The 23,191-nt window shown below is 43.7% G+C and overlaps 1 protein-coding gene and 1 long non-coding RNA gene across 2 annotated transcripts in view; one reads left to right on the top strand and one right to left on the bottom strand.

Annotated features, from left to right (window-relative positions):
* Positions 1 to 2,634: 2,634 nt before the first annotated feature.
* The window catches only part of LOC104001134 (zinc finger protein 83), a 141,239-nt gene continuing 120,682 nt past the window's right edge, over positions 2,635 to 23,191 (top strand). Inside the window, exons 1-2 of the mRNA XM_016934334.3 lie at positions 2,635 to 2,754; positions 5,050 to 5,137. Coding sequence (XP_016789823.1) covers positions 5,123 to 5,137 — 15 coding nt within the window. The 5' untranslated portion in view covers positions 2,635 to 2,754; positions 5,050 to 5,122. The remainder of the gene's footprint in view (positions 2,755 to 5,049; positions 5,138 to 23,191) is intronic.
* Positions 8,660 to 21,250, bottom strand: LOC107969563 (uncharacterized). Its single transcript, XR_001711527.4, has 3 exons — positions 21,090 to 21,250; positions 20,667 to 20,727; positions 8,660 to 11,559 (listed from the first exon to the last, which is right to left on the bottom strand). It is a non-coding gene; the product is annotated as an uncharacterized LOC107969563 (long non-coding RNA).

The raw sequence follows: 23,191 nt of genomic DNA, 5'->3' as shown, positions 1-23,191 counted from the left end.
GTGGCAAATTTTTCAGACATCATTCATACATTGCAGTTCATTGACACACTCATACTGGAGAGAAACCTTACAAATGTCATGACTGTGGCAAGGTCTTCAGTCAAGCTTCATCCTATGCAAAACATAGGAGAATTCATACAGGAGAGAAACCTCACATGTGTGATGATTGCGGCAAAGCCTTTACTTTATGTTCACACCTCATTAGACATCAGAGAATCCCTACTGGACAGAAATCTTACAAATGTCAGAAGTGTGGCAAGGTCTTGAGTCCGAGGTCACTCCTTGCAGAACATCAGAAAATTCATTTTTGAGATAACTGTTCCCAATGCAGTGAGTATAGCAAACCATCAAGCATTAATTGACACTAGAGTCAGTCCAGCATTGACTTGAGTTTGTGTTGACTTAACATTGAGTTCAACCCTTAATTGACATTCAAGTGTTTATGTTAAGAGGATTGGGCCAGGTGTGGTTTCTCACACCTGTAATCCCAGCACGGTGGGAGGCCAAGGCACATAGGTCACTTGAGGTCAGAAGTTTGAAACCAGCATGGCCAAGAGATGTCAGCCACTTTTCCCAGCCTGTTTTTTGATTCTTGTTTTCTGTTTTTCTTTTTTGAGATAGTACTTTTTAAAGAGATAGTACTTTTTTGATATAGTACTTTATAAAAGGGAGATCAGGCCAGGCACGGAGGCTCATGTAAGTAATCCCAGCACTTTGGGAGGCCGAGACGGGCCCATGACAAGGTCAGGAGATCGAGACCGTCGTGGCTAACACGGTGAAACCCCATCTCTACTAAAAATAGAAAATATTAGCCAGGCGTGGTGGCAGGTGCCTGTAGTCCTAGCTGCTTGGGAGGCTGAGGCAGGAGAATGGTGTGAATCCTGGAGACGGAGCTTGCAGGGAGCCAACATCGCGCCACTGCACTCCAGCCTGGGTGACAGTGAGAGTCTGTCGCAAAAAAAAAAAAAAAAAAAAAAAGGATATCAAAGCTGGATGGTGGCTCATCCCTGCAATCACAACACTCTGGTAGACTGATGTGAGTGGATCACCTAAGGTCAGAAGATCAAGAGCACCCTGGCTAACATGGTGAAACCCCATCTCTACTAAAAATACAAAAGTTAGCCGGGGGTGGTGGTGTGCACCTTTAGTTCCAGCTACTTGAGAGGCTGAGGCACAAGAGTCGCTTAAACCTGGGAGGTAGAGTTTGCAGTGAGGCAAAATCGTGCCACTGCCCTCAGCCTGGGCAGTAGAGTCAGTCTCCATCTCAAAAAAACCAGCAAACAAAAAATATTTAAAAAAACATTAAAAATGCTTTTGTTCTCATTGTTCAATGGACTTCCTTTTTTTTCCTTTCTGATTCCTCTTCATTTCTCTCTCTCTCTTTTTTTTTTTTTTTTTGCAGTTTGAGTTTGAGATAAATCTTAGTTTTAAAAATTTTATTTCTTTCATAGTATATAATCACATCTGAAAGATGCCTTTGCAGCATCGTATAATCAGCTCACATCATTCATTTCTGTACTTGTATATTTTCCTGTTATTTTCCAGTTGACCCCAGAATTCGTTAGATTAAAAAAAAAATACAATTTCAAAATAGTTGCTGTTTGAAATTAGTTGCATCCAGTTCAGATCGAAGTCTGCATGCGAAAGTCTTTGTTATTTATTGGAAGCGTTTCATACCCAGTACTTAAGTTTGATTGTTTCAGTGTGTACTTGGTATAGATGTCAGTGGCCTTTTAACTAAACATCAAAATGTACTTTAACCAGTTAGTCTGTTTTTCAGTTTTCTTTCCTTACGTCATTTGTTAAAATCTTGAGCTGGGAGCTATTTATTGCGTGTTTCCCTCAAGGCCCTCTGGTCCGTTCTGGAAAAATGTTGAAACATGGGCTGGATTGGCATAGAACTCTCCTCCAAAAGCACCCGTGTATTATTTTTCTTTTTTTTCCCCGAAATGGAGTCTTGCTCTGTCGCCTTGGATGGAGGGCAGTGGTGCGATCTCCGCTCACTGCAACCTCTGCCTCCCGGGATCAAGTGATTCTCCTGCCTCAGTCTCCTGAGTAGCTAGAATTACAGGCACCCACCAACATGCCTGGCTAATTTTTGTATTTTTAGTAGAGACAGGGTTTCACCATGTTTGTCAGGCTGGTCTCTAATTCTTGACCTTGTGATCCGCCTGACTCGGCCTCCCAATGTGCTGCGATTACAGACATGAGCCACCCCGCCTGGCCTCTGTTTTTTTTTTTCTTTTTCTTTTTCTTTTTCTTTTTTTGAGATGGAGTTTTGCTCTTGTTGCTCAGGCTGGACTGCAATGGTGCGATCTCGTGTCACTACAGCGTCTGCCTCCCGGGTTCAAGCGATTCTCCTGCCTCAGCCTACCAAGTAAGTAGTTGGGATTACAGGTGCCCTCCACCACTCCTGGCTAAGTTTTTGCATTTTTAGTAGAGACAGGGTTTCACCGTGTTAACCAGACTGGTCTCGAACTCCTGACTTCAGGTGATCTGCCCACCTCGACCTCCCAAAAGTGCTAGGATTACAGGCGTGAGCCACCGTGCCTGACCACTCATGTATTCTTGATTGAAACAGTTTGCTTATTTCTTAGTTCTACAGTTGACCTTCTTTCCCTGTTTTCAAGGTCAGTAGCTGTGTGTTCACACTTCTGCATTTTATAAATGTTCCTGTGATTTTCCTGTAAGGAAGAATTAACTGTCAGGAATCAATGGCATCAGAACCTTGCAAAAGAAGTTTCTTTAGCCCAGGTTTGTGAAAGAGGCTTCTCTAATTTTCCAGGATGAGGATGATAAGACCAACCCTTCCTATTAGCCCCTCCAGGCCCCCATGTAAGAATTCAGGCACACCTTCTCACTCCTCTCAGACATTCTTAGGGTAACTTGGTGAAAATATCTTCCAATCTGAGCCCCAGTGAGCCTCCCTGCAACTTGGCGATGAGGGGCTAGACCAGAAAAGCTCAACCCGAGTGACCCTGGCCCCTGAAATGATTGGCAAAATGGAGTGCGTGTCTGGGTGTGGCTTTTTTTTTTTTTTTTATTTTTTTTTTGAGGAGAGGAGTGCCCAGTTGTGATTAGAATTTTCAATGGGATGCAGTGCCCTCAAAATAAAAAACAAAAGCAGAAGAATGGAAGAAACAGAGGTAGACTCAGACACAGAGACCATCTTTGGGGCCTTTCTCTGTATGAGGATATCACAGCGAAATCTAAAGCAGGTCACCTCAGTCCCTGACAGGGAACCCTCCACCAGCTTCCCGTGTTCCCCAGGACAAAAGCCCAGCCCCTCACTGTGGCTCCACAGCCCTGTGTCCAGGGCCCCTGCCAGTGTCCAGCCTCCTCCTGGCAGCTTGCCCTCATCTCATGAATCCCTCTGCCCCAGTCACATTTGCTTTTCTCTTTTCCCAAACATCAAAACCCTGTCATTGTCCCTGCTCTTACCCTATGTACCCTGTCCATTTCTCCTCCAGATCTAGGCTCAGAGCTGTCTCCCATGCCCTCCCACCCCCGTCTGAAGTTCCCTCTGCCCGTCAGTCTGTATCATGTTACTCAGGTTTTATTATCTCTGCATCAATCACATCAGAAATGCGCTTTTTTTTTTTTCTGAGACTGAGTCACTCTATCGTCCAGGCTGTGAGTGCAGTCTCGTGATCTTGGATCACTGCAACCTCTGTCTCCTAGGTTCAAGCAATTCTTGTGCCTCAGCCTCCCAAGTAGCTGAGATTACAGGTGTCTGCCACCACACCTGGCTAATTTTTGTATTTTTACTTTTATTTTTGAGTCTTTGTCACCAAGACTGGAGTGTAGTGGCGCCATCTCGGCTCACTGCAACCTCCACCTCCCGGGTTCAAGCAATTCTCCTACCTCAGTCTCCCGAATAGCGGAGATTACAGACACTTACCAAGCCCGGCTACTTTTTGTGTATTTAGTAGAGAGAGGGTTTCACCATGTTGACCAGGCTGGTCTCGATCTCCTGACCTCAAGTAATCAGCACACCTCGGCCTTCCAGAGTGCTAGGATTACCGGATGACCCACCACGCCCGGCCCATTTTTGTATTTTTAGTAGATACAGGGTTTCACCATGTTGGCCAGGCTGGTCTCAAACTCCTCAGGTCAAGTGATCTTCCCACCTCAGCCTCCTAAGTAGCTGGGACCACAGACACACAGACGTGCACCACCATACCTGGCGAAGTTTTGTATTTTTGGTAGAGATGGGGTTTCACCATGTTGCCCAGGCTGGTCTCAAACTCCTGAGCTCAAGCGATCTACACGCCTTGGCCTCCCAGAGTGCTGGGATGACAGGCATGAGCCACCGCACCCAGCTCTGCATGTGGTTTCCTCAGGGCTGGGTCTGTGCCCTGAAGGGGAGCTCATTCCAGCCCAGCTCCCCACTGCTGCAGCGTGTGTGTGTGGACTTCTCCAGAAGGGAAGCGGGAGTTTCCCTGTAGGAGTTTATCGTCCATGGTGAAGAGGGCCGCAGGGGGGACTGTATTTGCTCAGGGTGAGGTCTCCTTTGTGTCCGAGCTCTGAGCCCAAGCTAAGCCATCGTATCCCCTGTGACCTGCACATATATATCCAGATGGCCTGAAGCAACTGAAGATCCACAAAAGAAGTGAAAATGGCCTTAACTGATGACATTCCACCATTGTGATTTGTTTCTGCCCCACCCTGACTGATCAAAGTACTTTGTAATCTCCCTCACTCTTAAAAAGTTCTTTGTAATCTCCCCCACCCTTCAGAAGGTTCTTTGTAATTCTCCCCACCCTTGAGAGTGTACTTTGTGAGATCCACACCCTGCCCGCAAAACATTGCTCCTAACTCCACCGCCCATCCCAAAACCTATAAGAACTAATGATAATCCCACCACCCTTTGCTGACTCTCTTTTTGGACTCAGCCCGGCTGCACCCAGGTGCAGCCTCATTATTTAAACAAAGCGTGTTTGGTGGTCTCTTCACACGGACGCCCATTACACTTTGTATGTGTGATTGTGTTCCAGGGAGGGGATATGTTGATTCTGAGCAATAAATTGACATATTTTTAACATTCAGGATTGACTTCTAAAGACTTTTGGTACGTGAGGAAGAAACCCAGAAGAGGAAGAGGAAAGCAAAGGAGTCAGGGATGGCTCTTCCTCAGGTGAGATGATATTCTCGGTGGATTGTTCTGTCTCCTTCCTTTGAGAAACACTGGGCCTTGGAGTTGGGACTCTTCTCTGAGTCTGAAGCATCCTTCCTGACAGGTTTGCTCACACTCACCCATGCCTTCCCTCAGTCCCTCTCATCTCGCCTAGATTTTATCTTTCGTGATCCAGTGACATGAACATGGGAGAGGCTGCACTGGGCATGGTCCTGGGAAGGGCTCACACCCAGACATGGATGGAGATGGGGTGAGGGTCCCGTGGTGTCAGTGCTATTGGGCAGCAGGGATTGTTCAGGGGCCACATCTGGATGCTCTGTCAGCTCTCTGTGTACCAGGATTAGAGCAGCTGCCAATGGAAGTCACGTATTAATGTGCACAAAGTACGTGGTAAATTCTAGAAAAGGAAACCAATAAGAAAAAATCTTTTCTCCCTGATTTTATACTACATTTTTAGGTAATTGAGTGAGTTACTGTGTTTCTGACTCCAAAAATTGTACTAATTAGAATGGAAAGTTCATACACAGACATGAATGATAGGTGTTTTATTCCATCATTACTTTAAGAATAGGAAATCAACCTAAATAATAGCAGGAGATTCATTCAACCATTCTTAGCACATTAAGCTCATGGAGACTGTGGGGTTACTGTGGAGAGGCTTGTGAAACAGAAGTTTTCGGTAAAAATGGTTACAATTTATTTTTTGAGACGGAGTCAGCCTCTGTCACCCAGACTGGAGTGCAGTGGCATGATCTCAGTTTACTGCAACCTGCACCTCCCAGGTTCAAGTGATTCTCCTGCCTCAGCCTCCCAAGTAGCTGGGGTTACAGGTATGTGCCTCCAGGCCCGGTTAATTTTTTTGTATTTTTAGTAGAGATGGGGTTTCATCATGTTGGCCAGGGTGGCCTCAAACTCCTGACCTCGGGTTATCCACCCACCTCAGCCTCCCAGAGTGCTGGGATTACAGGCACAAGCCACCGTGCTCAGCCCCACCAATTATTATTAAATAGATATTTTGATATTTAAACATCACATGATGGATATATTTGTTTTCTAGTAAAACTCCAAGCAAAGCTGCAGACCCTTTGCCACAAAGCATCTCCTTTCCCTGTCATGTCCTCCACCCTCCTTCCAACCTCACTGGGGAGCCGCTACTGGCAATTCTGTGTTAGGTGTCAAAGCAAGTCTCCTACACGTGTATTTCTGCATCATTATGAGACTTTAAAAATAATTCTGTAGTAAATTAAAAAAATAAAATGTTTTATATTTATGTTTTTACTTTAGGATTGGGGCTACACGTGAAGATTTGTTACATAGGTAAACTCATGTCATTGAGGTTTGTTGTACAGATTATTCTATCCCTCCAGTATCAAGCCCAGTACCCAGTAGTTTTTTTTTTTTTTTTCTTTTTTCTTTTTTTGACACTAAGTTTTGCACTTGTTTATTCAGGCTCGAGTATGATGGCATGATCTCGGCTCACTGCAACCTCAGCCTCCTGGGTTCAAGCAAGTCTCCTGCCTCAGCCTCCCGAGTAGCTGGGATTACAAACACATGCCACCACCACACCTGGCTAATGTTTGTATTTTTAGTAGAGGCAGGGTTTCACCATGTTGGCCAGGCTGATGTTGAACTCCTGATGTCAGATGATCGAAGCCTCTCAGCCTCTCAAAGTGCTGGGATTACAGGTGTAAGCCACTGTGCCCAGCCCCCAGTAGCTATTTTTTCTGCTCCTCTCCTTCCTCCCCCTCTCCACCCTCAAGTAGACGCCAGTGTCTATTGTTTTCTTTGTGTTTTAGTAAATATTTTACTTTGATATTTGATCCTGCTAGTTGGGAAAATTTACATGTTGTCAAGTTAGTAAACATGGCTAGCTTGCTCTTTGACATCTGCTTTGGAAATTGGCTGAATGACAACATGTGGGTCCTTTGTGATTTTTCCCTGTATAAAGAGTGCCATAGATGCCATAGTGGCTGCCTCTGCACATGCCTGCATTACTACAGATATCTGAAGCTTCCTCCAGGTCAGTCAGTTGAAAGGGTGATTGCTTCTTCTAGCATGGGGCATTTCCTGTTTTCTTAGATCTGCCAAGATGTCCCCCTACCCCAACTGCCAAAGTGTCATTTTCTAGCAAGATGAGATTCCTCTTCAGTTAAACAAATCTTTCTACTTTTTATATTTTTAAAATCTTTATATATACATATACATATGCACATACATATACGTACATATTTACACACACATATGTATGTATTTTGAACATCTGCTGGGCGTGGTAGCTCATGCCTATAATCCTATCACTTTGGGAGGCCGAGGTGGGTGGATCACCTGAGGTCAGGAGTTCACGACAAGCCTGGCCAACATGGTGAAACCCCATCTTTACTAAAAATACAAAAGTTAGCCGGGCATGCTGGTGGGCACCGGTAATCCCAGCTACTCTGTGGCTGAGGCAGGAGAACCGCTTGAACCCAGAAGGCAGAGGTTGCAGTGAGCCAAGATTGCATTACTGCACTGCAGCCTGGGCGACAGAACGAGACCCTATCTAAAAAAAAAAAGAAAGAAAAGAAAATCTGGGGAAAATGACAACTTTTTTTGTTAACATCTAGTTTCTTGTGAGTCTGTGTAGGTTTTATTATTTTGCGGACCTATATAAACAAAATGGATTTTCGTACTTTTAGTTATTCTGTTTTCATATATTTGATTTTATTTTGAGAGAAGGTCTCGCTGTGTTGCTTAGGCTGGAGCGCAGTGGCATGATCTTAGCTCACTGCAACCTCCTTCAGGCTCAAGCCATCTCCAAGCCTCAGCCTCCCAAGTAGCTGGGACCACAGGTGTGTACCACCATGGCCGGTTAATTTTTTTTTTTTTTTTTTTGAGATGGAGTCTTGCTCTGTAGCCAGGCTGGAGTGCAGTGGCGTGATCTCGACTCACTGCAACCTCTGCCTCCCAGGTTCAAGCGATTCTCCTACCTCAGGCTCCCGAGTAGGTGAGACTACAGTTGAGTGCCACCACGCCCGGATAATTTTTTGGTATTTTCAGTAGAGACGGAATTTCACCTTGTTAGCCAGGACTGTCTGGATTTCCTAACCTCGTGATCCGCCCGCCTTTGCCTTTCTAAGTGCTGGGATTCCAGGCTGGTCTTGAACTCCTGTCCTCAGGTGATCTGCCTGCTTCAGCCTCATAGAGTGCTGAGATTACAGGTACGAGCCACCGTGCTCAGCCCCACCAATTATTATTAAACATATATTGTGATATTTAAACATCACACGATGTATATGTTTGTTTGGTGGTAATGCTCCAAGCAAAGCTGCAGCTTAGACCCTTGGCCATAAGGCATCTCCTTTCCCTGTCACGTCCTCCACCCTCCTTCCAGCCTCCCTGGGGAGCCGCTACTGTCAGTTCTGTGCCACGTGTCAGAACAAGTCTTGTACACATGTATTTCTGCATCGTTATGAGACTTTGGGAAATATTCTGCAGTAAATTTCACTCCCGTCTGTGAGAAGAGACCACCAAACAGACTTTGTGTGATCAACAAGGCTGTTTATTTCACCTGGGTGCAGGCAGGCTGAGTCCAAAAAGAGAATCAGCGGGAGTGATAGGGGTGGGGCTGTTTTATAGGATTTGGGTACATAAAGGAAAATTACAGCCAAAGGGGGTTGTTCTCTTGAGGGCAGGGCCGGGGGTCACAAGGTGCTCAGTGGGGGAGCTTTTGAGCCAGGCTGAGCCAGGAGAAGGAATTTCACAAAGTAATGTCATCAGTTAAGGCAGGAACAGGCCATTTTCACTCCTTTTGTGATTCTTCAGTTACTTCAGGCCATCTGGATGTGTACCTGCAGGTCACAGGCGATATGATGGCTTAACTTGGGCTCAGAGGCCTGACATTCCTGTCTTCTTATATTAAATAAAAAATAAAACAAAATAGTGTTGAAGTCTTGGAGCGGCAAAAATTTTTGGGGGTGGTATGGAGAGAGAATGGGCAATGTTTCTCAGGGCTGCTTTGAGAGGGATTAGGGGCGGCGTGCAAACCTAGAGTGGGAGAGACTAAGCTGAAGGAAGATTTTGTGGTAAGGGGTGATATTGTGGGGTTGGTAGAAGAAACATTTGTCATATACAGTTATTGGTGATGGCCTGGATACAGTTTTGTATGAATTGAAAACTAAACAGAATAAGAGAAGGAGAAAAACAGGTATTAAAAGACTAAGAATTGGGAGGACCCAGGACATCCAATTAGAGAGTGCCTAAGGAGGTTCAGCATAGCCTTGCCAGCAAAGATTATTTATTTACTTTAAGAGTTAAGAGTGGTGGTTTGGGGATAGCACCAGGAGATACCAGCTGTGATGGCTTGGAGAAACAGTGTAAACTGGCAGTGTAAAGAAGAGCAGGGCATTTATGAGTAGTTGAGAAGGGTGAATAGACTAGACAGAAGTATGACTAGACAGAAGATATTAGGGATGACAAGTTTTTTGGGGCACATTCCAAGTTGCTCTGGTGTCTGGAATGATACTGGGGCCTAATAAAAAGGAGCATTCACACAGGAGCTCAAATGGGCTGTACCCCGTAGCATTTCAAGGACAGGCCCTAATTCTGAGAAGGGCAAGTGGTAATAGTATTGTCCAGTCCTTTTTAAGTTGGTGGCTGAGCTTGGTGAGGTGTGTTTTTAAAAGACCATTAGTCCATTCTGCCTTTTCTGAAGATTGAGGACGGTAAAGAGTATGAAGGTTCCTCTGAATACCAAGAGCCTGAGAAACTGCTTGGGTGATTTGCCTAATAAAGGCTGGTCCGTTATTGGAATGTATAGAGGTGGGAAGGCCAAACTTGTTGGGAGCAAGCCCCCCAAAAACAAAATCTCTGTAGCAGTGTAACATGTTCATAATGGCCCTAACACCCATGCTGGAAGGTTGTGGGTTTACGGGAATGAGGGCAAGGAACACCTGGCCAGCCCAGGGTGGAAAACCACTTAAAGCCATTCTTAAGCCACAAACAATAGCATGAGAGATGTGTGCCTTAAGGACATGCTCCTGCTGCAGTTAAGTAGCCCAACCTATTCCTTTAATTTGGCCCATCCCTTCGTTTCCCATAAGGAATACTTTTAGTTAATTTAATGTCTATAGAAAGAATGCTAATGACTGGTTTGCTGTTAATAAATGCGTGGGTAAATCTCTGTTCGGGACTCTCAGCTCTGAAGGCTGTGAGACCCCTGATTTCCTACTTCACACCTCTATATTTCTGTGTGTGTGTCTTTCATTCCTGTAGCACCACTGGGTTAGGGTCTCCCTGACCGAGCTGGTCTCGGCAAGTGGCGTACCTTCGTGGGGGCTCGAATCCAGGTTGAAGGGTCACCGGAGCAACAGTTGGAATGGAAAACTAGCTGGAGGACACCCAAGTACTCTTAAAGCAATCCCTGTGGTGAGTAACAACAGGAGCTCAGAAGCCTCAGGGTAACAGTGGGACAGGTGTGGGGTCTGGTTCGTTCCACCTTGGAACTTATTCACAGTTATGATGAGGAGGAAGTGACAGAAGAGGTTACAGAGCAGGTTTATTTGCCAGCTAAAGCTAAAGCGGCAAAAGAGGAAGAGGTTCATCCCTACCTTTCTGCACCCCCTCATTATTATTTTGAAGAAAATGACCTTCCAGATCTTTCTTTTCTGGAGAACACTGGGTGAAAAGGAGTTGCCCCAGTGACTGTTTGAGCAGTGCCTCAAGCAATCGCTCTTAGTTCTATTCAGGCAGGAATTCAGCAAGCTAGAAGAGAGGGTGATTTAGAGACTTGGCAGTTCCCTGTTCGAGTATACCCCCCAGATCAACAGGGAAATATTACAGCTACATTTGAGCCTTTTCTTTTTAAATTACTCAAAGAATTTAAACAAATTATAAATCAGTATGGACCAGGTTCTCCTTTTGTAATGGGACTATTAAAGAATGTTGCTGTTTCCAGTCGGATGATACCTACTGACTGGGACTGTCTTACTTGAGCTTATCTAACTCCTGCTCAGTTCTTACAATTTAAAACTTGGTGGGCAGATGAAGCTTCCATTCAGGCTGCTCGCAATGCCCAGGCCCAACCTCAAATTAATATAACTGCAGACCAGCTTTTGGGGGTTGGCGGCTGGGCTGGCTTAGGTGCACAACTGGTCATGCAGGATGATGCCACAGAACAGCTTAGAGGAGTGTGCATTAGAGCTTGGGAACAAATCACTTCATGTGGAGAACAGTACCCTTCCTTTAGTGCTATGAAACAGGGACCAAGAGAACCATACGTTGATTTTATAGCTTGGTTACAGAAGTCTCTTAAAAAGATGATTGCAGATTCAGCTGCTCAGGATATAGTGTTGCAGTTATTAGGTTTTGACAATGCTTTTTTCTTTCTTTCTTTTTTTGAGATGGAGTCTCGCTCTGTAATCCCAGTTGCCACGCTGCTCTGTGACCTATTAGAAGGAAAGCACATTTAGTTAATTATATCAAGGCCTGTGATGGTATCGGAGGTAATCTGCATAAAGCTGCCTTGTTGGCACAGGCAATGGCAGGACTGAGAGTGGACAAAGGAAATACTCCATTTCCTGGTGCTTGTTTTAACTGTGGGAAGCATGGTCATACTAAAAACAAATGTAGAAAAAATCAGCGAATCAGGCCACCAGACAGGGGAAAAAAGAAAACTGCTGATCCTGAAATATGTCCAAAATGTAAAAAAGGAAAACATTGGGCTAATCAGTGTCCCTCTAAGTTTGATAAAGATGGGAATACGATTTCGGGAAATGCCATGAGGGGCCTGTCCCGGGCCCCATTCTAAACCGGGGCATTTCCAGCTCAGACCATTCCCTCACCCCTGTACAATGTCTGTCCCCCGCCATAGCCGGTAATGCCACAGTAGATTTATGCTGCATAAAAGCTGTGAGACTTCTACCTGGGGAACCCCCGCAAAAGGTCCCAACAGGAGTCTGTGGACCCTTGCCAGCGGGTACAATCGGATTACTTTTAGGAAAGTCTCGTTTAGGTTTAAAAGGGGTACAAATACATACAGGAGTCATTGATTCAGATTACAATAGGGAAATTCAAATTGTTATACCTACTTATGTTTCCTGGAAAGCAGAGCCAGGAGAGCCCATAGCACAGCTCCTGATTGTGCCATATGTGGAAATGGGAAAAAGTGAAATTAAATGAACAGGAGGATTTGGAAGCACAAATAAACAAGGCAAAGCAGCTTATTGGGTCAATCAAATTACTGATAAATGTCCTACCTGTGAAATAACTATTCAGGGAAAGAAATTTAAAGGTTTGGTAGATACAAGAGCAGACATTTCAATCATTTCTCTACAGCACTGGCCGTCCACGTGGCCAATTCAACCCGCTCAATTTAACATAGTTGGAGTTGGTGAAACCCCTGAAGTATATCAGAGTAGTTCTGTTTGGCATTGTGAAGGGCCCGATGGACAACCTGAGACTATTCAACCAATTATAACTTCTGTATCTATAAATTTATGGGGAAGAGATTTATTACAACAATGCAGAGCCCAAGTTCTAATTCCAGAACAATTATATAGCCCTCAAAGTCAACATATGATGCATGAAATGGGGTATGTCCCTGGTATGGGACTAGAAAAAAATTTGCAAGGTTTAAAAATTTCCCGCCAAAGATTAGGATACCATTTTTGATGGCGGCCATTGTTAAGCCTCCAGAACCTATACCTTTAAAATGGTTCACAGATAAGCCAATTTGGATAGAACAATGGCCACTAAGTAAAGAGAAACTGGAGGCTTTAGAGAAATTAGTTACTGAACAGATAGAAAATGGCATATTGCTCCAACAGTTTCCCCTTGGAATTCTCCAGTTTTCATAATTAAGAAAAAATGAGGTAAATGGAGAATGTTAACTGACTTAAGAGCTATCAATTCAACTGTATAACCTATGGGAGCATTGCAGCAAGGATTGCTTTCTCTTGCTAAAATTCCAAAAATTGGCCTTTAATAGTCATAGATTTAAAAGACTGTTTCTTTACTATCCCCTTAGCTGAACAAGACTGTGAACGGTTTGCATTTACAATTCCTGCAGTAAACAACCTGCAGCCTGCTAAGCGTTTTTATTGTTTCACAGATGTGTCTAGTAATGGTAAAGCTTCTTAGTTTGGCTCAAAAAGTAAAGTTTTCAGACGCCCTATACTTCAGCTCAAAAAGCTGAGTAGCTGTAATTGAGTTATTGACTGCTTTTGATATGCCTATTAATGTGATTTCTGATTCTTCATACGTGGTTCATTCCACACAGTTAATTGAAAATGCTCAATTACAATTTCATACAGATGAACAACTGAAGACTTTATTTACCCAATTGCAAACAGCAGTTAGAAGTAGAATGCACCATTTTTGCATCAGTCACATTTGGGCTCATACATCTCTTCTAGGACCTTTGACTGAAGGGAATCAAATGGCTGATCGCTTAGTTGCTAATGCAATAGCTAATGCTAGACACTTTCACCATTTAACCCATGTTAATGCCTCTGGTCTCAAATGCAGATACAGCATTACCTGGAAAGAAGCTAAAAATATTATCCAGTGATGCCCAACTTGCCAAATGATACATTCCTCATCTTTTACAGGAGGGGTTAATCTTCAAGGATTGGAACCTAACTCGGTTTGGCAAATAGATGTCACACATGTTCCCTCGTTTGGGAGACTAGCTTATATACATGTATGTGTGGACACCTTTTCTCACTTTGTCTGGGCTACATGCCAAACAGGAGAGTCTTCTGCCTATGTTAAATGTCATCTTTTGCAGTGTTTTGTGGTGATGGGCATTCCAGCTTCTATAAAAACAGATAATGCCCCAGGCTATACTAGCCAAGTTCTCCTACATTTTTCTCTATGAGGAATATTAAACACATTACTGGTATCCCATACAATTCTCAAGGACAAGCCATAGTGGAAAGAATGAATCTCTCCCTAAAACAGCAGTTGCAAAAGCAGAAAGGGGGAGACAGAGAATATGGAACACCACAGGAGCAACTGAATCTGGCATTATTAACTTTAAATTTTTTGAGCCTGCCCAAAGGCCAGATGTTATCAGCAGCTGAACAGCATCTACAGAAACCAGCTGCAAAGACAGAAGCAGAAGAATGATTTGGCAGAGAGATCCAATAACAAAAATTTGGGAAATAGGTAAAATAATAACTTGGGGTAGAGGTTATGCTTGTGTTTCTCCAGGCCAAAATCAACAGTCAGTTTGGTTACCATCAAGACACCTGAAATCTTGTCATGGGCCAGATGCCAAGGAAGAGATTCCGGGAGGATCCTGAGGACCCCCCGGTTGCAGCCATGTCGAGGCTGGTGCTGAGGAGGACCCCAACTGTCACGAGCAACACCCATTGAATACAGCCACCCACCTGGAGACAGATCAAGAAGCTGTCACAGATCCAGGAAGACAACCTGAGGAAAGCAGGACAACCACTCACAGTGAATAATTTAATGGTAGCTATGATGGCAGTGATCACCATTTCTGTGAGTATTCCTTCAACAAAGGCTGACACAGAGAACCATTGTACTTATTAGGCATATTTATCAATCTTAGCTGGTAATAATGCCTGGATGTAAATCACTGTATGACACAGTTACACATGCTTTCTGATCTCAGTATTTACCATAATAAATCTGCTCCTGTAATTGAGGCATACAACCCCCAAAAACCTATTTGTAAACAGGATTGGACCCAGTTAGAAAAAATGAACGTATTTGTTTAGCAAGATTGCATTGCAGAACAGGCAGAGGTGCTGCACAATGATTCGTATGGAATCATTATTGACTGGTCCCCTAAGGGATATTTAGCTTGACTTGCACTTCTCAGTCTATGTGTCACGGTCACACTATGTTCAGCAGATCTGAACAAAATGGTCAGATGCTAGCAAAGATAAGAAGTGTGGGGAAAAGAAAGAGAGATCAGACTGTTACTGTGTCTGTAGAAAGAAGTAGACATAAGAGACTCCATTTTGTTCTGTACTAATAGAAATTCTTCTGTCTTGAGATGCTGTGAATCTGTAACCCTAGCCCCAACCCTGTGCTGGCAGAGACATGTGCTGTGTCAACTCAAGGTTTAATGGATTTAGGGCTGTGCAGGATGTGCTTTGTTTAAAAAGTGCTTAAAGGCAGTATGCTTGGTAAAAGTCATCCCCATTCTCTAATCTCAAGTACCCAAGGACACAATACACTGCGGAAGGCCGCAGGGACCTCTGCCTCAGAAAACCAGGTATTGTCCAAGGTTTCTCCCCATGTGATAGCCTGAGATATTGTCTCATGGGAAGTGAAAGACCTGACTGTCCCCCAGCCTGACTCCCATAAAGGGTCTGTGCTGAGGAGGATTAGTGAAAGAGGAAGGCCTCTGCAGTTGAGATAAGAGGAAGGCATCTGTCTCCTGCTCCTCCCTAAAAATAAAATGTCTTGGTGTAAAACCTGATTGTATGTTCTGTTTACTGAGATAAGAGAAAATCACCTTAGGGCTAGAGGTAAAACATGCTGGCAGCAATACTACCGTTTAATGCACTGAAATGTTTGTGTACGTACACATCAAAACACAGCACCTTTCCTTAAACTTATTCATAACACAGAGATCTTTGTTCACATGTTTTCCTGCTGACCCTCTTCCCACTATTACCCTATTGTCCTGCCACATCCCCCTCTCTGAGATGGTAGAGATAATGATCAATAAATAGTGAGGAAACTCAGAGACCAGTGCCGGCGCGGGTCCTCCATATGCTGAGCGCCAGTCCTCTGGGCCCACTGTTCTTTCTCTATACTTTGTCTCTGTGTCTTATTTCTTTTCTCAGTCTCTCATCCCACCTGACAAAAAAGACTCACAGGTGTAGAGGGGCTGGCCACCTTCACCTGGTATCTAATGTGGGGCTTTTCTCTAGGGTAAACGTACGCTTGAGCATGGTCATTGAGGACAAGTCAACGAGAGATTCCCAAGTACTTCTACGGTCAGCCTTGCGGTAAGCTCGTGGGCTCAAAAAAAGCCAGGGTAACAATGGGACAAGCTAAAAGTAAATATGCCTCTTATCTCAGCTTTATTAAAATTCTTTTAAGAAAAGGGGGAGTTAGAGTCTCTACAGAAAATCGAATCAAGCTATTTCAAACAATAGAACAATTCTGCCCATGGTTTCCAGAACAGGGAACTTTAGATCTAAAAGATTGGGAAAAAATTGGCAAAGAATTAAAACAGAGAAGTAGGGAGGGTAAAATCATCCCACTTATGGTATGGAATGATTGGGCCATTATTAAAGCAGCTTTAAAACCGTTTCAAACAGAAGAAGACAGCGTTTCAGTTTCTGATAGCCCTAAAAGCTATGTAATGGATTGTGAAGAAGAGACGGACAGAATCCCAGAAAGGAACGGAAAGTTCACATTGTAAATATGTAGCAGAGTCTGTAATGCCTCGGTCAAAGCAAAATGTTGACTACAATCAATTACAGGAGGTAATATATTCTGAAACATTGAAGTTAAAAGAAAAAGGTCCAGAACCATCGGGGCCATAGGGGCTAAAACCACGATGTCCACCTCCTCCTCAGCCGAGTGAGTGCTGGGGGAGGGAGCCTGAAACTAGGCTCACTGCAACTTGGCTCGCTGTGCCCATTATTGCCCAACTTACAGTTCACTATGGTGAAGGAGCAATTCAGACTCACCTTGCAGCATCCTGTCTGGGTCAAACAGTGGCTGCTCCCTAAGGAAAATTTGGGGGCGCTACATAAAATAGTTAAAAAACTACTTAAAAAAGGACATGTTTCACCCACTTTCTCTCCTTAGAATTCTCCTGTGTTTGTAATTCAGAAAAAATCCGGCAGATGGTGTATGTTAACTGACTTAAGAGCCGTAAATGCCATAATTCAACCCATGGGGCCTCTCCAACCCGGGTTGCCCTCTCCGGCCATGATCCCAAAAGACTGGCCTTTAATTATAATTGATCTAAAGGATTGCTTTTTTACCATTTTTCTGGTGGAGAAAGATTTTGAAAAATTTGCCTTTACTATACCAGCCATAAATAATAAGGAACCAGCCACCAGGTTTCAGTGGAAAGTGTTACCTCAGGGAATGCTTAATAGTCCAACTATTTGTCAGACTTTCGTAGGTCAAGCTCTTCAACCAGTTAGAGATAAGTTTTCAGACTGTCATATCATTCATTATGTTGATGATATTTTGTGTGCTGCAGAAACAAGAGACAAATTAACGGACTGTTACACATTTCTGCAAGCAGAGGTTGCCAACGCAAGACTGGCAATAGCATGTGATAAGATTCAAACCTCTACTCCTTTTCATTATTTAGAGATGCAGATAGAAAATAGAAAAATTAAGCCACAAAAAGTAGAAATAAGAAAAGACACATTAAAAACATTAAATGACTTTCAAAACTTGCTAGGAGATATTAATTACATTCAGCCAACTCTAGGCATTCCTACTTATGCCATGTCAAATTTGTTCTCTATCTTAAGAGGAGACCCAGACTTAAATAGTAAAAGAATATTAACCCCAGAGGCAACAAAAAAAATTAAGTTAGTAAAAGAAAAAAATCAGTCAGCACAAAGGTCCCTTAGCCCCACTCCAACTTTTGATTTTTGCTACTGCACATTCTCCAGCAGACATCATTGTTCAAAATACTGATCTTGTGGAGTGGTCATTCCTTCCTCACAGTACAATTAAGACTTTTACATTGTACTCGGATCAAATAGCTACATTAATTGGTCAGGCAAGATTACAAATAATAAAATTGTGTGAAAATGACCCAGACAAAATAGTTGTTCCTTTAAACAAGGAACAGGTTAGACAAGCCTTTATCAATTCTGGTGCATGGCAGATTGGTCTTACTAATTTTGTGGGAATGATTGATAATCATTACCCAAAAACAAAAATCTTCCAGTTTTTAAAATTGACTACTTGGATTTTACCTAAAATTACTAGACATAAACCTTTAGAAAATGCTCTGACAGTGTTTACTGATGGTTCCAGCAATAGAAAAGCAGCTCACACAGGGCCAAAACAGCGAGTCATCAAAACTCAATATCAATCGGCTCAAAGAGCAGAGTTGGTTGCAGTCATTACAGTGTTATAAGATTTTGATCAACCTATTAATATTGTATCAGATTCTGCATATGTAGTGCAGGCTACAAGGGATATTGAAACAGCTCTAATTAAATATAGCATAGATGATCAGTTAAACGAGCTGTTCAGTTTATTACAACAAACTGAAAAAAAAATTTCCCATTTTATATTACTCATATTTTAGCACACACTAATTTACCAGGGCCTTTAGCTAAAGCAAATAAACAAGCTGACTTACTGGTACCATCTGCATTCATAAAAGCACAAGAACTTCATGCTTTGACTCATGTAAATGCAGCAGGATTAAAAAACAAATTTGATGTTACATGAAAACAGGCAAAAGATATTCTACAACATCGCACCCAGTGTCAAGTCCTACACCTGCCCACTCAAGAGGCAGGAGTTAATCCCAGAGGTCTATGTCCTAATGCATTATGGCAAATAGATGTCACACATGTACCTTCATTTAAAAGATTATGATGTGTCCGTGTAACAGGTGATACTTATTCACATTTCATATGGGCAACTTGCCAGACAGGAGAAAGTACTTCCCATGTTAAAAAACATTTATTATCTTGTTTTGCTGTCATGGGAGTTCCAAAAAAAATTAAAACTGACAATGGACCTGGATACTGTAGTAAAGCTTTCCAAAAATTCTGAAATCAGTAGAAAATTACAAACACAACAGGAATTCCCTATAATTCCCAAGGACAGGCCATTGTTAAAAAAACTAATAGAACACTCAAAACTCAATTAGTTAAAGAGAAGGGGGAGACAGTAAGGAGTGTACCACTCCTCAGATGCAACTTAATCTAGCACTCTATACTTTAAATATTTTAAACATTTATAGAAATCAGACTACTACCTCTGCAAAACAACATCTTACCAGTAAAAAGAATAGCCCACATGAAGGAAAACTGATTTGATAAAAAGACAACAAAAATAAGACATGAGAAATAGGGAAGGTGGTAACATGGGGGAGAGGTTTTGCTTGGGTTTCACCAGGAGAAAATCAGCTTCCTGTTTAGATACCCACTAGACATTTAAAGTTCTACAATGAACCCATCAGAGATGCAAAGAAAAAAAAAAAAAAAGCGCCTCCACAGAGACGGAAACACCACAATCGAGCACCATTGACTCACAAGATAAACAAAATGGTGATGTCAAAAAAACAGATAAAGTTGCCATCCACCACGTAGGCGGAGCCGCCAACTTGGGCACAATTTAAAAGCTGACACAGTCACCGAAAAAAAGCCTAGAGAACACAAAGGTGACACAAACTCCAGAGAACACGCTGCTTGCAGCTTTGATGATTGTATCGACGGTGGTAAGTCTCCCCACGCCTGCAGGAGCAGCTGCAGCTAATTATACCTACTGGGCCTATGTGCCTTTCCCGCCCTTAATTCGTGCAGTCACATGGATGGATAATCCTATAGAAGTATATGTTTATAATAGTGTATGGGTACCTGGCCCCACAGATGATCGTTGCCCTGCCAAACCTGAGGAAGAAGGAATGATGATAAATATTTCCACTGGGTATCATTATCCTCCTATTTGCCTCGGGAGAGCACCAGGATGTTTAATGCCTGCAGTCAAAAATTGGTTGGTAGAAGTACCTACTGTCGGTACCACCAGTAGATTTACTAATCACGCGGTAAGTGGAATGTCACTCAGGCCACAGGTTAATTATTTACAAGACTTTTCTTATCAAAGATCATTAAAATTTAGGCCTAAAGGAAAGCCTTACCCCCCCAAAATCCCAAAGGATCAAAAGACACAAAAGTTTTAGTTTGGGAAGAATGTGTGGCCAATAGTGCGGTGATATTACAAAATGATAAATTCGGAACTATTATAGATTGGGCACCTCGAGGTCAATTCTACCACAATTGCACAGGACAAACTCAGTCGTGTCCAAGTGCAGAAGTGAGTCCAGCTGTTAACAGTGACTTAACAAAAAGTTTAGACAAACATAAGCACAAAAAAATTGCAGTCTTTCTACCCTTGGGAATGGGGAGAAAAAGAAATGTCTACTCCAAGAACAAAGATAATAAGTTCTGTTTCTGGTCCTGAACATCCAAAATTATAGAGGCTTACTGTGGCCTCATACCGCATTAAAATTTGGTCTGGAAATCAAGCTATAGAAACAAGAGATCGTAAGCCATTTTATACTATCGACCTAAATTCCAGTCTAACAGTTCCTTTGCAAAGTTGTGTAAAGCCCCCTTATATGCTAGTTGTAGGAAATATAGTTATTAAACCAGACTCCCATGTTGCCCATGTTGGTCTCAAACTTCTGGGCTCAAATGACCTGCCTGCCTCAACTTCCCAAAGTGCTGGGATTACCCAGCTGGGCCACGACTCCCATCTGATCTTGCAATTTTCCAGAGGAGGAAGACCAAGGCAGCCTATTGACCCTTCCAGGCCATCTCGTGGGAGTCAGCCACACCTATTTTCTACTCACCTCAGAGCTTCTCAGGATAACTTGGTGAAATGTCTCCCGCTGTGAGCCTCAGTGAGCCCCCCTGTAACATAGAGGTGAGGAATAAGACTGGAAAAGCTCAGTCACAGTGACAGTGACCCCTGAAATGACTGGCAAAATACAGTGTGTGGCTTTTCTTCTCGAGAGGTTAGTGCTCAGTTTGTTTGTTTGTTTGTTTGTTTTTGAGACTGACTCTCGCCCTGTGGCCCAGGCTGGAGTGCAGTGGTGCGATCTCGGCTCACTGCAACCTGCACCTCCCGGGTTCAAGTGATTCTCCTGCCTCAGCCTCTCGAATAGCTGGGATCAGAGTTGGCTTTCAATATTCTTTTGGGTTGTGGGAGAAAAATGTTCGAAGACCTTGTCCCTATGGATCTGTGCCCCCAGGACCTCTCTGACTTCATCTACCTGTGCCCTCCTTTCTTCCACTGCTCCAACCACATGGGCCACTTTCCTCTTCCTGGGGCTGAGATTGCTCCTGTCTCAGCCTTTGCTTGAGCTGTCCTTCTGCCTAGGACTCTCTGTCCCCTCAGCTGCAAGTGACAAGCATCATTTCTTCCCTAGGTGTTTGTTCTGGTATCACCTTCTGTGTGGAAACCTTTGTGATCTCACACAGATCTGCATTTGACATTGCAGCTGTGAGCCCAGGACTTCTCAGACAGATCTCAGTTAATTTAGAAAGTTTATTTCACCAAGGTTGAGGACGCACCTGTGGCACAGCCTCAGGAATTCCTGATGACATGTGCCCCAGGTGGACGGGGCACAGCTTAATTTTATACACTTTAGGGAGACACCAGTCAATATAGTTACAAGTACGTTGGTTTGGTCTGGAAAGGCAGGACAACTTTAAACAAAGCCAGGGAGACTTGAACTTGAAGCAGGGAGGGGGCTTCCAGGTCACAGATAAGTGAGGCACAAATGGTTGCGATCTTTTGAGGTTCTTTTTTTCTTTTGAGATGAAGTCTTGCTCTGTGGCCCAGGCTGGAGTGCAATGGCAGGATCTTGACTCACTCCAACCTCTGCCTCCTGCATTCAGGTGATTCTCCTGCCTCAGCTTCCCACGTAGCTGGGACTACAGGTGCATGCCACCACGCTCAGATAACTTTTGTATTTTTAGTAGAGATGTTGTTTCACCATGTTGGCCGGGCTAGTCTTGAACCCTTCACCCCAAGTGATCTGCCTGCCTTGGCCTCCCAAAGTGCTGGGATTACAGTCCTGAGACACTGTGCTGGGTCCTTCTTTTGAGTTTCTGATTAGCGTTGCCAAAGGAGGCACTCAGATATGCATGTATGTCAGGGAGCAGAGCGGTGACTTTGAATAGAAGGCGAGTCTGGTTTCCTAAGCAGTTCCTAGCTTGACTTTTCCCTTTTGCTTAGTGATTTGGGGCTCCATATTCATTTTCCTTTCACACAGCCCAACCCTCACACCACCTCTGGTCTATCTTGCCTGTTCTGTGTGATTACTTTTGTGCCTTTGCCATCCACTCTCTGGATCCTGGTGAGAACAAGGCCCCAAGGGGAGGGCGGAGCAAGAACTTGGGACTGTGCTGGGCTCGCCCCATCTGAGTGGAGCCCAACCCTGCCTTCACATTAGAGTGCAGAGCATTTTGCAAATAGAGCTTTTGTGTTGCTTTAGCAGGGATTCTTATTCTGACGGGATGGAACCCACCCTCAGTAATACCAGCAGTGGCACAGGTGCTTGTCATCTGTGTGCAGCATTGAGCATGGAAGCTCTGTGTCCTCCATTTCTGAGTGCTGAGCTCAGCCTGTGATCCACAGAGAGGTGAGGGGCTGTCCTCCAGATGGGGATTGATGAGGGATGAGGGACGAGTCTGTGCCCTGAGGGGAGATCAATCCAGCCCAGCTCCCCCCGGTTACCTCGTATGTGGGTGTTTTCTAGGAGGGGAGTGAGATCTGAAGACCTGGGTCAAATATACACTTGTAGGTCTTCCTGTGGGACTTTCTTATCTCTGCATGATCTCTGGTGCAGTGGGAAGCAGACGACCATCTTTCTACGGGTGAAATCTCTCCTGTCTGTGGGTTTTTGCCCCAGGAAGGGAATGAGTCATTTCTAACATGAAGTCTCATATTTTTTTTTTGTGGGGAGAAGAAAGAGAGATCAGATTGTTACTGTGTCTATATAGAAAAGGAAGACATAAGAAACTCCATTTTGATCTGTACGAAGCAAAACTGTTCTGCTTTGAGATACTGTAAATCTGTAAATTTAGCCCCAACCCTGTGCTCACGGAAACATGTGCTGTATTGAATCAAGGTTTAATGGATTTAGGGCTGTGTGGGCTGTGCCTTGTTAACAATATTTTTGCATGCAGTATGCTTTGTAAAAGTCATGCCATTCTCCATTCTCTATTAACCAGGGACACAATGCACTGCGGAAAGCCACAGGGACCTCTGCCCAAGTAAGCCTGGGTATTGTCCAAGGTTTCCACCCACTGAGACAGCCTGAGATATGGTCTTGTGGGAAAGGAAAGACCTTATATCCCCCAGCCCAAC

This window comes from Pan troglodytes, chromosome 20 (assembly GCF_028858775.2).
Source record: "Pan troglodytes isolate AG18354 chromosome 20, NHGRI_mPanTro3-v2.0_pri, whole genome shotgun sequence".
NCBI lineage: Eukaryota > Metazoa > Chordata > Mammalia > Primates > Hominidae > Pan > Pan troglodytes.
The sequence above is the reverse complement of the archived record's forward strand: the minus strand, read 5'-3'. Positions and strand labels throughout refer to the sequence as shown.